The 16,786-nt window shown below is 40.8% G+C and overlaps 1 protein-coding gene across 2 annotated transcripts in view; it reads left to right on the top strand.

The window, feature by feature from the left end:
- PLEKHA8 (pleckstrin homology domain containing A8) overlaps nt 1–16,786 on the top strand; it is a 37,713-nt gene that overhangs the window by 9,824 nt on the left and 11,103 nt on the right. The window contains exons 2-10 of one of the 2 annotated variants that reach the window (XM_060248719.1): nt 4,175–4,291; nt 5,092–5,262; nt 7,170–7,294; nt 10,254–10,412; nt 11,416–11,456; nt 12,191–12,336; nt 13,031–13,214; nt 14,299–14,384; nt 16,304–16,362. In XM_060248719.1, coding sequence (XP_060104702.1) covers nt 4,175–4,291; nt 5,092–5,262; nt 7,170–7,294; nt 10,254–10,412; nt 11,416–11,456; nt 12,191–12,336; nt 13,031–13,214; nt 14,299–14,384; nt 16,304–16,362 — 1,088 coding nt within the window. The remainder of the gene's footprint in view (nt 1–4,174; nt 4,292–5,091; nt 5,263–7,169; nt 7,295–10,253; nt 10,413–11,415; nt 11,457–12,190; nt 12,337–13,030; nt 13,215–14,298; nt 14,385–16,303; nt 16,363–16,786) is intronic. The other variant, XM_060248720.1, reaches the window with a different exon arrangement.

Consider the following 16,786-nt stretch of genomic DNA (forward strand, 5'->3'; position numbering starts at 1 on the left):
AAGGGTCCAAATTGCACGTTGTAGGGCGTGCAGACAGGAGGATCCTGTCAACTTCCTCCAGACTGAGAGCACCGAAACCATCCAAGACACAATCTGAAGACAGGCAAGGAGCCTCAGGTTCGCATACTGTCTCCAATATGGCAGGGGAGTCGCGGCGGAACGACGCGACTTTATCTGTAAAAATTTCTTTCATTTTTATGTTAAAGTTAGTGAGAGAAATTTGATCATTCCTCAGTTGGAGATATTCTTTGTAAACCAGATGGTATTCTGATTTGAATTATTTTTTTGTTGAACATAATTGCAGTTGTTCACTTCACCTTGTAGCAAAGTTGGGACTATCAGTTAAGATTTTGTTTTGTAACTGATGAATCAATTTCCATCCAGTGCTTAGGCACTACACCACCAGACAAAGTACCGTTGTACCAGTTTAACATCACTGTTACCATGAGATAGATGCTGCACAAATGCACATACTGGTAGAGATGTGAAGGCCCAGAAAAAAACCCAGAAAAATTAGGGGAGAAACCATTTTTCTTGAAGCCTTTTTTTGTTTTTTTCCCAAAAAATTGATTAAAAAGAAAAGAAAATGATTATGGAATGTTTTCTTTAACATGATAAATATAATATTTTAAGACAAGGTGTTCAAATATTTTCCAAATCATTTCTTAAAAATATGTATGGTATCAGATTATTCTAATTTCTGTGCACTGGGGACAAGCAAGTCCTAAATCATGCCCATTCCTTGAAACTTAGTCCTACACTCCCTTCTATACACTCCCCTCTTCAATTCTTTTTATGAGAATGAGTTTTTTATTTTTATTTAATACTCTGGAAAGGAAATATGAATAATTGTTACTTCTGGATTTTTAAAAATTGTTTTGTGGAGGATTTTTGTCTGTTCCACATAAACTAGTAAACAGTTCAGGAGATTGTTGCTCCATTTGTTACAATTACAAACAAATACTATTTAAAAAGTAAATTCTGTTTGTAATAATTGTTTGGATACACTATGTTTTTAATATGCTAGTTGTGATAATTTCATGCCAAGTAAAATTGTTCATAGTCATATTTTATGTTCCTAAAGTAACAGAATGACTTTCAATCTGGAAAAGAAAAAAAGAAGTGCTAATCTGGCATTTTTTTCAATTTTTCCAAAAATTTCCGGTCCCCCCCCCCCCCAAAAAAAAAACAAAAAAAACCTGGAGGGGTTTCCGAGCTTCAAAATTTCCAGAAATTTTACATCTCTACATACTGATGTTTCTATGGACAGGACATTTGAGCAACGGAATAAAGTTGCTAGAGTGCTCTACAATCTGTTTTGTGTTTATGGTGCTGACGGGCATGATTACTCCTACTTTAAAAATGGAGATCCGCACAGGCAGAGCTGGTTGCCCTTCATGCAGAACAGGATGCGTTGAGTACACAACTTATCATTTGGGGAAACTGAGTGTTAAGTTAGGTTTCACATTCTTATGGCTGCAGAAATGCACTAAGGAAAGCAGTGTCTGGTGAAATCTTGGAAGAAAAGAGGATGTCTTTGCTCTGGTGGGAGGACACTTCAGCATGCATCAAATCTTGCAAGTTGTCTTGATTTGCATACTGGTTCATACTTCATGGTGAGTTGCTCCAAGAGACACGCGACAGGTTCAGATGTAATGCCATATGGTGAGCCCTGTTTGTCCACACTCCTTATTCTTCCCTTCATATGCCATTGTTCCTCTAGTGACTTCTGCTTTTGTGCAGGCACATCATTTGTTGCTACATCTGAACTGAAAAACTGCATCCCTTTCAAACAATGACTGCCAATCGTTTGAAACCAAAACCCCTAACTGAGTGTGTGAAGCAGAGAACCAAGGTTGAATGTGGAACACCTTTGCCATTGGGCCTGACCTAACTCTGAGAGTTCTGGGCAGAGCAGAGATTTGAATTCTCACTTCCTATGTCCACCGCTGTCCTTTAGATTATGCTGCTTTGGATGGGATCCAGTACAAAATAGATATCATTCTGTTTCTGCACAAATGAAAACCATAGCCTGCCTGGATTAATGAATGCAGGCAACTCTTTTTTTGTTTACATGCAAGACATTGCCGCACAATCAACCACAAGGAAGCCATGAACACCCACCCAGAGGGAACAAATCTAATTAAAATCCAATTTTAAATTACTGCTAATGAACTAATCAATTAGTGCTTTAAACCTTAGGCTAAACCCAGAAAAGTAATCCTGAAAAGTAGCCTTGTTAGACTCTTGTAGCAAAAACAGCGAGAGCCCAGGGGGTGCCTTAAATACTATCAGATTTATTTGTCTGCAAGAGCCCTGCTTCATCAGACGCATTTTGTATTAGAAGTTCATTAGCATGCTTTGAACATCCTACTCTCTCTTTCAGAATGTGGGCATCAATAAATGAATTATTAGGGTGGTTGGGTGGATTTTTTTTCTCATTTAGCATTTTGGAGGCTTGGCTGTTTGTATAGCCAAGACTGCATTTTAATTTGTTCGGCGCTTGTTAGTCAGACAATAAAGGGATGCTTCATCTTTGTTTTGTTTTTCAAAAGGGTGTCATTTCTCTTTCTTTCGCACTGCAAAATATGGAAAAGACCCCCCCCCCCCCCAAACTGTAACAGGGATGTGCTGTGCAGCTCTTAGCTAAATGCATTGTATGGTCTGTGGCAGAAAGGATATAAATCAGTTGCATGTTAGAGGGGGGATTGTCCTGCTATCATAGAAATAAAAGAGCACAGTTATGATTATTTATAACCAGGAGCCCCACAATGAATGAGAGGGTTGTGTTGACTTGAGGGGCTATGTATTATTTACATGGTCGTTTTTATGCCCACTGAGGTCTAAAGCAATTAGCCATTTCTTAGTGCACGGCTTTATTACTGGCTGTCTGGATTCAGAAACCAATGGCATTGGGGAATGTTTATTTCTTATTTCATTTTGGTTTTGGCTTGAAAGCACAACTTGATTTTTTGAATGTATGCTGTATCTTGTCCCGGTTTCATTGCCTCACACCGGTTTGTGCTTCTTTGTGTAAGAATAAAAAACTGAGCTCATTCTAACAGCCCCTCTCTGTTGCAGGGTCTGCATGTGCCCCTCTTATATTGGCTATTAGAGGGTGGGTTCGTTATCACTGTGGCAAGGTGCATCAGCATGGTGCCCTGTGGGCTTTGCATTGTCTGCCCAAACTCTTCAGGGCTCTGGCTTAATGGGCTGATTGGCAGTTTGGTGTCTGGCTGCAAGTCAAGATTCAATTAACTGGTGTGTTGATGTGTGACCAGATGCAAATAGTAAATTCTTCTTTGATAGCTTCACATGGAGATGACTGCCTCTTTTTCACAAAGGGGGGAGAACAGCAGTTCCTTGCCTGGTGCAAGCTGGGATAGGATGATTAATAACTTGAAGTAGTAGTAATGATAATAGTGATAATAATGATAATATCATTGGGTTGCAACTGTTTTTAATTCACTGGTTTTATTGATTTTATGTATATTTCTTTTGTACATTGCCTAGAGCCCAGCATTGGTTGGGGTGAGGCGATATAAAAAAAAATAAAACAATAATAATAATAATAGCTGTTGTTGTTATTTGAGAGAGATTGCCATGTTAGTCTGTTGCACCAGAAAAACAGGGGTTTTTTTCCTTGCCATCAGCTGAATTATGATGACCTCATGGGTTTTTCAAGGCTAGAGACATTCAGGGGTGGTTGGCCATCACTGGCTCCACATCAGGATACTGGTGTTCCTTGGAGGTCTCCCATCCAGATACTAGCCAGGGCCAACCCTGCTTAGCTTCCAAGATCCAATGAGATCCAGGGCTATCCTAGTCCATGGGACCATAAAAACTAGCCAGATTTTATTCCATAAGCAAACGGAGGAGAATGATGTCAGTTGTTTTGGGTCCCATTGAGGAGAAAGGTGGGATATAAATAAAGTAAATAAAATAAACATTTGTGCTGGATTGAAATCTTGTGAGTTCTTAAGATGCCACTAGCCTCCTGTTTGTATTGTTGCAGAGACTGACACAGAATTAATGTAGTTGAATGACAGGGTTGCAAGGGCAGTTGTGTGACAGGTTTTATTTCAGCAGGATGCTTGCTTTACTATCTGAAAATGGCAGCTAAATGTGTGACATTGTCCTGGCCAATGCTAAAGTTATCCCCCCCCCCTTTCAGGCTGGCAGCCTCGATGGTTCCTTCTTGGAGGAGGGGTGTTGTCCTATTACGACTCACGGGAAGATGCTTGGAAAGGTTGTAAGGGAAGTATCCAGATGGCAGTGTGTGAAATTCAAGGTAACTGAGAGAGATTTTTATTTATTTAACATTTTTAAGCCACTTTTCCACCCAAATCAGGGTCTCCAAAGTGGCCAACACTCAAACATTAAAGTAATTTTAAAATCTACATATATAAAACAATTAAACAAACATAAGTGAGGGAAAGCCAAACAAAGCAGACGTGTCTTCACCTCCTGGTGGTAGAGGGGTACAGATGAGTCTCCCTGGGGAGGGACTAGGAGGCCCTTCCTTGAGTTGCAGCCCATCTAACCTCTGATGGTGGGGAACCCAAGGAAGGACTCCTGAAGATGACTGTAGTGGCCAGGTAGGTTCATATGGGAACAGGAAGTCCTTAAGGTATAATGCTGGGTATTGATCTTTAAAGCCCCAAGCCTTATAGGATTTAAAGGGCAATACCAGTATTTTGTACCAGTTGTAGGTTCCAGACACTCATCAAGGGCAGCTCCAAGTAGAGTGCACTGCAGTAGTCTAATCTAGCTGTTACTAGGCCATGGGCCACAGCAGCAAAACATTTTTGCCCAGGAAAGCATAAAGTTGTTGAAAGGCGCTCTTAGCCGCTGCCACCAACAGGAGGCCTAGCTGTACCAAGCTATAAACCTGCTCTTTAGGGAGCAAGTAACCCCATCCAGATATGTTAGTTCCTGGATCAATCCTTGTGTCTACCAATAGCTCCCCTTTTTTGTTGGACTTGCAAAATGACTTCTTACTTATTAGAAAATAGCATAAGCCTGCATTGTTCTAATGTTTTTCAAGCAAGGAGAAGTCTTCTGTATCTATCTTTGCTCTGTTCATCTTAGTTCATTCTACAGATAACACACGGATGGATCTCATTATCCCAGGAGAACAGTACTTCTACCTGAAAGCCAGAAATGCAGCTGAGAGGCAAAAGTGGTTGGTTGCTCTAGGAACTGCCAAGGCCTGCTTGACTGACATTAGGACACAGAAGGAGAAAGGCAAGCTCTTCTCTGGTCAGGATGCATCTCCAACATGCTTCTCAGCTTCCTAAAACAAACTTACATTTGTTTGCATTTTCATTATCTTCTCTCAGCTGTAGCACTTGGAAATACCAGACAACAAACAAAAACAGACATGTAATCAGGGCTTTTTTTTGTAGCAGGAACTCCTTTGCATATTAGGCTACACACACCCTGATATAGCCAATCCTCCAAGAGCTTACAGTAGGCCCTGTAAGAAGAACCCTGTAAATTCTTGGAGAATTGGCTACATCAGGGGGTGTAGCCTAATATGCAAAGTAGTTCCTGCTACAAAAAAGCCCTGCGTGTAATACTTCAGTAAAATGTTCTGCTACTCATTTGAGCATGAACACAAGGGCTGCAATCAGACGTAACAACAAACTGTGGTTTATCATTACAAGAATTTAAATTTAATAATTTAAATCTGTTATCGAATTGTTAACTGTTGTTAGCCACTCTGAGCCTGATAGGGGAGGGCGGGATATAAATATAATAAAATAAAATAAATAAGAACGAACCCTGGAAGTTCTGTATTTCCCTGTACCTTCCCTGTATTTCCCTCCTATACTTGACATGATAATGGAAGATATGGTTCATTTCTTGCTTACAGAAAAGGTTTCTAGTTTAGATGTATTAACAAATTGTGGTTTGTTGCAAATTAAGAAAATGTCAGTTCCTAGATTCCACACGAGAAGAGAAGGAAGGGACCACATAAATGCAAAAGCCAGTTTCAGACTAGAGTCTGGGAGACCTGAGTTCAGATGCTCACTCTGCTACTGAAATTCACTGAGTGACCTTGGGGCAGTCACGCACACTCAGCCTACCTTACCTCACGTGGTTATTGTGAGGATGACATGGAGGACAGGAGAAAAATGTAAGCTGCACTGGACAGAAAGGCAAGATCTAAATGATGTAGTTAAATACATTTGAGAAACCCAAGACTTGTTCTTGCAATGACAAACCCTGATATGTAGTCTGTATGAATGCAGTCCTTTTCTGTAATATTGAATATTACAATCTGTGGTATAAAAAGCAAGAATGACTGAATTTAATTGTTCTTTACAAAAATCCAGACAAGACAAAAAGGAGAAGATAATGGGGATGCATTAGCAAAAATAGAATGAAACTGCTTCTTAAATCTGCATTTAAAAAGTGACCATGAATCATAACTATGCCCTATCTACTAAACCTAACTTTAAACCAATGTTATCAGTTTCCTGTTTAATGTGAAAAAATACTATATTTGGCGATATGTTTGTATTCTTTTTTAATTTCTTTAAGTTGTTTTGGGAGCCATTTGTGGAGTGCATATTGTAAAGCAAATACAATCAATAACGTAAAACTTGTATTCTCCAGACTCCCAGAAATCTCTTAATTCTCTGATAAGACACAAGTAATGGTTTTAGTTTAAGAGAGTAATATATATGTTACATTGTTGGTATTTATAAAACTTGTATTTTATTCATTTTATTGAAAGCTACTTCAGGAATTTGTTTTGGAATAAAAGCATGGGATGGTAAATGTATGAAATAAAATGAAACTGACCTGTTATCAGACACATGAAAAAACGTGCCCCTTTCCATGTTTTCTATACCTTGTTCAAAGCATTTCAAATCTATAATTTTTAAAATTTGGGACTTGGCTCTGTTTCTTTTCTGCCTAGATAATTCTTCATAGTTCTTCATTAGCAATTAATCTAATAAAGTAGACCAGAGGAGAAATCAATAGCATCTGGCTTGTTTTTTTTTCTTCATCTATGATCTTTCAAAACTTCTTAGATTAAATAAATTGTCAATCTTCTAAACAGTGTTGGCTGGTCTGAAGTGTACTGACCAATTTAACAAATCCTTAAAATTGTTTTAACTAGATATGCCTGATTTTGTGTGTATTTGTATCGTTAGAGTTTACAGAAAACACTGAAGTACTGAAAAAGAGAATGGCAGAACTTAGACTATATTGTGACCTCCTTGTTCAGCAAGTGGATAAAACTAAGGAAATGGGCCTATCCGGTGTATCAGAATCTGAGGTAAATCTGATTTGGTTGAAGGTCAGCCAGAGCTGAGGGTATTTTATATATCATTACATCAGTGGCAGTAATGCCATCACAATAATTTGTAGAAGGAAACATTTCCTTGTACCATTGTATTGTGTTAGCTATAACCCTGTGCATTAGTGGCAGCTGGGGCCTAGCCAGGATTTTAAAAGTCGAGGGGCTTTTTTAAAAGTGGGGGGCACCCTTTCCCATCCACTGTGGGGCTTGCCACTTCTCAGAAGCTTTCTGGAGTAGAGGCAAAAGCTGGATGCTCTGAAAGTAGCCAAGTCAAGGAAGCCAACCCTAACATTTTGGAGTCAAGAAGGGACTGCACCTTGTGTGCAAGTTGAGGAGGGAGTTCCTTCCACCTCCCTCTCCTCCACTCTGCCATTTTGCAGCCAGCAGCTCCATTTCCCCCTCCCTGGTCCTCCACCTGCCTCCTCTCCTCCTGGTGCTTTTGCTGCTGCAGCTCTCCGAGCTCTAGCTGCCGCTGATGACGCTTCATTGGTTCAGCCATGGCAAAAAAAGAAAAAGAAAAAAAGCAGGCTATGCCCCAGAGGACCTCCTGGAAGTTGGGGGCCCTGCCTGGAAACCACGGGCAGTGCCCCCATAGGCCTCTGGTGACTACAGGCCTGAGTGGCAGGCTTCATTCCTTCTGACAATATTTATAGGCCTATGTATAAATTGTCAGCATGTAGCCAGGAATAAGCTTCCTAAATCCCCCGCCTGGGCAGGGGACCCCCAATTTGGAGCCTCCTCCCCCCTCTCGGCAAAAATCCAGAAAGCGGGGGGAAAGGTGGCCCTTCCCGCGCAGCCTAGATCCCAGCAGCTTCTCCTCTCCCCTTCCCACCGATCCCTGATGCTTCTCCTCCTCCCTTCCCTTCCCTTCTCACCTCGGATCACAGCAGCTTCTCCCTGCCCCTTCCCACCCAGCTCCATCGCAGCAGCCGGAGCTTTCCCAGGCTGCTTCCTGCCCCGCCCAAAGAACCATGTGCCTTTGCACCTCCGGAGGTGGTGAAAGGCTTCAACTTTCTGTGTCTGTGTCTTTGTTGCTGCAAAGAAGCTGGCTGGTGAGTAGAGAGGCCAATCCCCTACATCAGATTTGCGAGAAGGGGGTGTGTGTGTGGAGGAGAGGGAAACGTCTTCATTATTCCCTATGTGGAATATTTCTCATAGGGTATAATGAGGAATTGATCTGGAGGTTTTGGGGGCTCTGGGGGAGCTATTTTTTGAGGTAGAGGCACCAAATTTTCAGTATAGTATCTAGTGCCTTCCCCCAAAATACCCTCCAAGTTTCAAAACGATTGGACCAGGGGGTCCAGTTCTATGAGCCCTAAAAGAAGGTGCCCCTATCCTTCATTATTTCCTATGGAAGAAAGACATTTAAAAAGGTGTGCTGTCCCTTTAAATGTGATGACCAGAACTCCCTTGGAGTTCAATTATGCTTGTCACACCCTTGTTCCTGGCTCCGCCCCCCAATGTCTCCTGGCTCCACCCCCAAAGTCCCCAGATATTTCTTGAATTGGACTTGGCAACCCTAGCCAGGAATGACACATGGGAACCTTTAAAAGCAGCTTGGTATGAGGAAAAAAGTCAGGTATAGCTTTTCCTGTCACCATAGCACTGTAGTGGATGGCGTCAAGCCTCTTGCAATGCATTAAAAACACAGGAACCATTTGGGATGAATGGTTGTCAAATATAGGTCAGTGAAAATACAATGTGAGGCTGTGTTTTTTGTGGTACTAGATTTTGATCCTCTTTATATATTATTTTAAAATGTAATATCCTACTCCTCTCATTATGGTTCAGTGGATGAACAATGACTTTTATTACATTTCTGATATCTTACCAGAATTAGTAGTTTGCTTGCCAGAATTAATAGAATTTGCAATGCATTTATGGAAGATGTTATTTTTTTTTCCTTTCAAGCAAGATAATGGATCTTGGTATATTAAGAGCAGCCTTAATTAATAAGATACATTCTTCAACTGGAGTTTCCTGTTGTTGAGATGGGTGCAAACCACATTTTTGCAGTTCAGTTCATGGTTTGTGGCTGAACCGCAAACTGAACCACAAACCTATATGAACCAGGAAACTGGTTTGCAAACCAAATAGCTTTGTATGGGTTTGTGACCCCTGCAGGGAGCAGAAAGTCGGGGTTTAAATAGCTCCAAGCACTGCTCAGCTGTTTGGTTTAAATGGCTAGGAACTAAGCCCAAGAAAGCCCCTTTAAACAGCTATTTCCAGTCTAAACTGCTTAAGGACCAGGAGAAACCTACTCCCACAGCTCATCTGTTTCAGTGGTTTTTGCAGGTAGGAGAAAGCTGGGGTTTAAACCCTTACTTTTTTCTCCCCACAAACCCACATCCATAAACTGCCTTTAAAATTCATGGAGTTTCATGGCCAGGCTGCAGTTTGCGAACTTCAGTTTGGGAACCACGAACCAGACAAAATTCATCACAAAGGTTGGTGAGCCTGTTCATGCCCATCCCTCCTTGTCTCCTCTGCTGTTTTCTGCTGCCTAAATAAATATGCGGAGAAAGGCTAAGAGAGCAGATAGCCTCCCAATAGTTAAAGCCCTCAAAGCTCTTATGGCAGATAAAGAAAATGCCTACTGTTCCCAGATGGCCTCAAGCAAGTCTAGATAATGAGACCTCTGCTAGGTCCATTGTATACTTTGATAGTGCTTTCCCAGTCATTTATCTATAGGCCAACTTACTTCTGGAGATATTGCCAAGTAAAGAATGGAGGCTGTGGTAATGTAAAAGACCTTTTCATGAGACCAGAAAGCTTCTGCCACTCAGAATACTGATCTTCACTCAGTATGGACCAACTCAGTATAAGGTAGCTAATAGTATAATACTATAAGGCAGAGAGTTTAATTGCAATGGTTGAGTCAGGCTTGGTACCCAAAGAACTGGTTGATATTGGGAATGGTCTTCTGATATTGCAGAATGGAATTGATATGGGAGCATTGTTGAAATCCACATGCACCACATTCCTGAAGACTCTTGAAGAATGTATGCAGATCGCCAACACAGCCTTCTCTTCAGAGTTGTTGCACTGCACGCCATCTGGGTCTCCCCATTCGGCAGCCCTCAAATCAAACAAGGTAGACCTGAATAACATTTGATGCTCAAATGTGATTCAGCTTCTCATCGGTAAACAGGTTGTTGTTCCACACTTCAGAATGTGTAATCAGTTAATGTACTAAAGTTAGCGAGCACATTTTGATTCTACCCAGTTTTTGATACTTTGCAAGCAAAAATGATGTGCTTTGGCCTGTGGCTGGAAAAATCATTTGAAAAACTGCAGCAAGATCATTTGTGAAATGTCTAGTCTGACAGCTTTCCTAGATGGAAAGAAACAAAGTGGTTTGGGTCTAACAATTTGCAAAAACTATTCTTCTAGCTAACACGTTGCAGCTTCACTACCACCATTGTTTTGCTGTGACTTCCTGTGTTTCTCCTCCTCCTCAAGCTGTTCCTGAGAGTTGACAAACCCTCTGGAGTGGCACAGTGAGCTGCAACAGAAGGGGAGAATCTGCAAAAGAAATTCGGAATTTCTCTTTGTGCAAGTGTTAGCAATGGCACCTTCAGAGCCAAGTCAATATTTATGCAAACAAGTTCCAAAACCAAATTGAAAATCCATCAAGGTATTATGCAATTTTCCAAAAGTAGTTAGCATCTCAGAGGTCTTCTCCCTCCGGAATGAGGTTCTTTCCATTGGAGCAAGGCTCATCGATTAGTGGAAGGGAGTTACAGGGTCCAGTGTAGTCATTTTATCTCATCTTTCTTCATCAAATCAAACTGGCCTACAGGTTGTTACCAATATATGTATGTACCGTTAACATGAATGTTATCTGACTTTGGCTCAGGGCATCCTGTATTTATTTTGGTTACATTTAATTTTGTAGACTTCTATTGCAATTTAAAGTAGAGTTTACTGTATTCTAAGGCCCATTGAAGTCAGTGGGTTTAGAGGGATGTAACTCTGCTTCAGGTTCCGTCAGCAATGTTGCCACACTTACGTTCTGATGGAAGCCCCATCAATGCCTGCCTGCTTGTCTAGAAAAACTATGTTTTGAACATAAACAGCTTTTTCTTTTCTTGCAGCTAAAACCTCCTGGCATACCTAATCTCACTATATCAGAAAGGTATGTCACTCTTTTCTTCTTCATTTGTTAATACCGTTTCTCACTGGCCTTTGTTGCTGTTAGAAAGCAGCACATAGTATGCAGCCTAGGAATCTTTGAATTGGAATATATCTTGGAATCTGAATTCCCCCAAATATATATCTTTGAATCAGAATATATCTTGGAATCTGAATTTCCCTGAATCCTTAGTCTCTCTACAAGGACTTTTTGTTGGCTACAGATATGTGTTTAAGTCAGTTTATTTCCATTGACAATGGTGCCAGTGAGCTACTTTAAATTCAGTGTTTTAGTGGTTTGGGATTGCATTTTTAAATTTTAATATACACTTTATGAAGATATTTTATAGGACATACGGCCTCTTTAAAAATGGGAACGATTCTATTGTTTTTAAATTTTCATGTCCTTGTTGGAAAAGGAGAACTTGTGGAGCAGCTGGAACTTCATGCTTAAAGGTCATGTTAAAAGCTGAATTACCATCACTGCCTAGTTGGCAAGGAAGGACTGAATTTGTAGTTTCCCCTTCTGAACTGTCAGTCACAAAGATTTTGACTTTTAAAAGAGAGGCAGTGTGCTGCGTAAGCCTTTATAGCCTTCCTACATATGGTACCCCTTAGCTGAATCATGCTGCTGGTCCATTGTATGATGTCATGCATCTTTTAGTTCTGGATGGCAGACAAATTGAATGTTAGCCTTATTGGTAAAATGTTATTCTTTGTTTTGTTTTTTCCATCCAGGCAGATGGAACTGAAAAACTGTGAAAACGGCTCTATATATGCAAACTCCAACTTTCATGAACAAACCCTGGTTGATAACCAGACACCTGAATTCCAGAAAATGGATGAGATGAACTGTGAAGTAAATGATGAGGAGAATTTGACAGGTAATGCACACAGTATTGTTACTCAGAATTATTAAAGGCAAGTGCAAGTAAAAACACTGTTTATACATTTTTGCCAGAGTGTCTCATATTTGTTTATTTTAAATGCTTCTATCCTGCTTTCCTCTCACCAAGTGAGTCCAAGCATTTCTAATAAGACACATGACAATAGTATTCAATCTCTTACACCATGTGATGAGTCCCAGGCAGGATAGGTCTCAGTCTTTTCCCCAGTCAGACGTTCTTATTTTCGTTGAGCACAGGAGAAGGCAGGGATGAGCAGCTGGTATTACTTGGCCTTGGCTGGACACAGAGCCTCTCACTAGGAAGAAACAGCAGCAACAGATGAAAAAAGCCCTCATAAGTCATAGGTGTGGGCAGGTCTGAGCAGTGATAATGTTAATAGGAAGAAACAAGCTGTGTCAGTCAACTGATCCACACACCTGCTGCCTCATAGGCAGCAAACGGTCCCAGCTGTTCCTCTTCCCCAATCTGTGCACACCACCAGAGACAAGATTCAGCTAGCTTACCCACATGCATTTCAGTTTTGCTCCTCAGGTGCTATACGTGTCAGAGAAGCAAGTAAGTGTTCAATTAAAGGCCTGAAATTCAGGACCTAAACTGAATGGGAAACCAAGAACAAGTAAAATCCCCTTTAAGTGATTCATTCAGTATTTTCTGTTCCTTTTCATCCAAGGTGATACCAATGATGGCGAGAACGAGTTGCCACCGAAAGAGGAGGATCATGATGGTGAATCTTTGCAGCCAGAGGTCCATTCTGCAACCCTGTCAACATTGATGCATTTGGCAGAAGAAGAAGATGAAGAAGAAGAAGAAGACGACAAGGATTTTCCTACTTTCTTCAGTGTCATGAGCAATAGGTGACATGTCACTTGTATGCATAAAGCTGCATGTGAAGAACCTTCATCAACAGAATTTAGGCCATGGAACAACTCACTCTATACACCAGGCAGACATGGTTACAGATACACACAAATCCCTTGATGCATCATCCGGAAAAGTTACTCTGTGATCATGGGGGTTGCTGCAGTCTAGTGTGGTATAGTGGTTAGAGTTTTGGATTAGTATCTGAGGTTTAAATTTCCAAGTTTAGCATTCCTTTATGTGTGTGTAGACCTGGGTTCACCCACTACTGTTTGGATGCACAGAAGTAGTATGGCATGAATTGACTCTGAGGTTATTGCCTGTTAGCATGATCCAAATCAAATAATTGCAGGTAATGAAGGTGGTATGTGAATGAACATTTAGTTCAAGGGTAGGCAGCCTTTTTGACCCTAGTGCCAAAAACCTCCTCCCAGCGTCGCAGAAAGATGCTGATATTCCAACAAACTTGTGGTGCTGGGGAGGCCATACTTGGCTATGTATGCTTGGAACAAGCCAAGTCCCAGTGATGCTGCTAGCATCTCGGAGATTCACCCTGGGCTCACCTGGTGGTCTGAGAGCTGATGACAGGCATAAGTCATGCCTGTTGCCTTTTCCCACGACTCAGTTGCTTGGCAGAGATCTGGCCCAAGATGCCATGCAAAATGATCAAGTGTGCTGTGGTTGGCACATGTAGCAAGTCTTTCTTACCACAATTTCGTCTTGGCATCAATATATTTGCTTGAGCCAAACAGTGTGGCATAAAAATTAAGATAGTCTCTGAAAGCTGTATTGGTTTGGGCAGTGGACCAGAACTATTTTCCACTATTTTTTCTTCTTCTTCCCACCCCCCACCCCCAATATGTTTCTAGTGCTTGAAGTTTCATTTAATGCATCCAATGAAGTGGTCTCTAGCCCCAAAAATCTTATGCTTCAATGCCAGTTACGAGTGGTTTCAGGGAGATAGGGCAATAAATTGAATAAAATAAATAAAACATTAATAAAATGTGTTAGTCTTTAAGTTGCCACAAGATTCTCTTTTTTTTTTTGTTTTTAATATTCTTTCTGTGTTCTTGCCCAAAGATTCAGTGATATTGACCTTTTGGAGAATAGCGGCATACCCACAGAAGAATTTCTGCAATCTTGTTATGCAATAGTTCCAGTCTTGGGTAGGTGACGGACAGTTTTCATAGTGGCAATATGGAAGGTTTTTAGTTGATCAAGTAGAAGTTAATACTCTGCAGCCTTATTGCTTTTTTGTGTGTATATAGCATATTGTTTGGAGTCAGAACTTGGATCTTCTGTCTTCTACTTTTATACTATTTGCCAAACTTCTGTGGGGCTAAAACACCTTCAGATTGTTTAAACTCTGAGTCCCTCTTCATGGAGGGATGAGTGTACTTGCTTGGGGTGCTAAAATACCTTCAGCCAGCTGTTCCATACTATTGCTCTGTTATTCTGTAGTTGTTCTGAGTATGGATACTGCAGGAGTTAAACAACTGAAAATCTAACTTCTGTTCATACAGCAATCCAAACCATGGTTTGCATTAACCATGGCTTAGCATCCAAATCTTGGTTATATTTCCAAATGTACAGGCAAATCATGAGGTAGAGCAGCATGCATTTAATTTTCTGTCTGGTTTGTTGTTCTGTGGAATGACTTCCAAAGACAGAACAGTATCTATGTACGGGGCATCAAGTTGCAGCTGACTTATAGCAACCCCAGAAAGAGGCTTTCAAGGCAAGTGAGAAGCAGAGGTGGTTTACAATTGCCTTCCACTGCAGAGTTCTCCTTGATGGTCTCCCGTCTAAGCACTGGCCCTGCTTAGCTTCTGAGATCTGATGAGACCAGGCTATTCCATACCATTACACATCCCCAGACAGAGCAATAGATACAGTTATATTTTGTTAATTCAGATAATCAAACAAAACCATATTTGATCCAAACCCTAAGCAATTGGCAAACCTACATTGAATCATAGTTTTTTAAAGCACCTTTGCTGGCTGATGACCAATCATGGCTTGATAATCCAAACATTACAATAAACCATAGTTAAGCTTCCTTCACCATGTTTGGATGGAGTCTGAATTTAGCTTTAGCATTTGCCTGTATCTAAATAAATACAACACATAATATACAAGTATTTTTTTTATTTGGAGGAACACTCAAAAGCATGGTAAACTTGTTGGACAGTAATCTCCAGTGGTTTATATGGTATGTTTGCTTATGGATATATGGCAGATTATGCAAAAAAAAATCACAAATTCATCCTTTCCCTCTTCCACAATTTAAACAGCCCTTCCAAAGCTGCAGTTGTCATTCACATAGAGCTAAATGAAGCTTCAGAGGTATTATTTATATTGCAAAACAGTCATAGCAGAAACAGTTAAACACCCTGCCCAGTACTGACCCTTCCCCAACTTCAAAGCAGTTCTTTGACACTGCTAACTAGATTTCAAAAAAAAATAAAAAAAAATCCAGGCATAATTCCAGGGTTCTTCCAGGATCTCGGTAGACTTTTGCCTGGGAGTTTGTGGTCGTTTTCTCTGTCTTCAGAGCAAAGTTCAGAGCAAATACATATGCACCAAGGAGCATGGTTAGCCCCTTCCTGCATGACACTCTTCCAGTAGCATAATTAGTGTCATTTTACTTTCATTGTATAACTATTTTATATTAATTGTCTCTTTTTTGAGACACTAATAATTTGTGGCATCTTACAGCTGCCAGTAGCTCCAGATAAAGGCTTCTTGCATACAACACAAGACAGCTCAGCTCCATGGGCTGATACAGAAAGAAGGGGGGGAAACCCAGACATTCTAGATGCAGAAAATGTGTTGCATTCCCAACTGAGTTCCTGTTTTGACCAGCTGGGCATGCCCTTAGCCGCCTCCTCCACATGCCTGCAAAGAATAGGGTAATTGATTTGAGATTCTGCTGCTTGACTCTGGGAACTTTGGGAAGCAAAACTGTGCTACATACAAGGGATATGGAATGCTGAAACTTTCCTCTCCCTCCCATTTTTCTCTACTGGTAAATCAAAATTAAAGCAACATAAGAGATCTTAAGAAATTGTTTTCTTTTTCCTAGACAAACTTGGGTCCACAGTCTTTGCTCCTGTTAAGATGGACTTTGTAGGAAACATCAAGGTAACAGTTGTCACCCTTACTTTCCTGTTCCTAACTGCCACAATAGCTCTTTTTGAAGTGGGTGTGGAAATAACCATGTGGGTGCTACCCAGAAGCAATGAAAAAAAGACAGCCTGCATGTTTCTGTGCTTGCTTATCTGGTTCTTGATCAGTAGCTGTTTCCACACTCTGTTGCAGCCAGGTGCCACACAGGTCGGCAGCTCTCTCCAAGAACCATGATGGCCAAAGCAGCTGCAAGATTCCAGTCTGTGCCATCTCTTAGTGTCAGGCTGAGGCAAGAAATCAGAATTTGGCTCCATCTATGTGATTCTGGAGTTGAAACACTTACCAAAGTGATCTGAAATATTCTGCTGGGCTAGACTTCTTCCATCTGATAAAGAGCCATTCCATTATATTGCACTGTGTTAGAATTCTGTTTTGTCAC

The sequence above is a fragment of the Heteronotia binoei genome, chromosome 10, assembly GCF_032191835.1.
Source record: "Heteronotia binoei isolate CCM8104 ecotype False Entrance Well chromosome 10, APGP_CSIRO_Hbin_v1, whole genome shotgun sequence".
Lineage (NCBI taxonomy): Eukaryota > Metazoa > Chordata > Lepidosauria > Squamata > Gekkonidae > Heteronotia > Heteronotia binoei.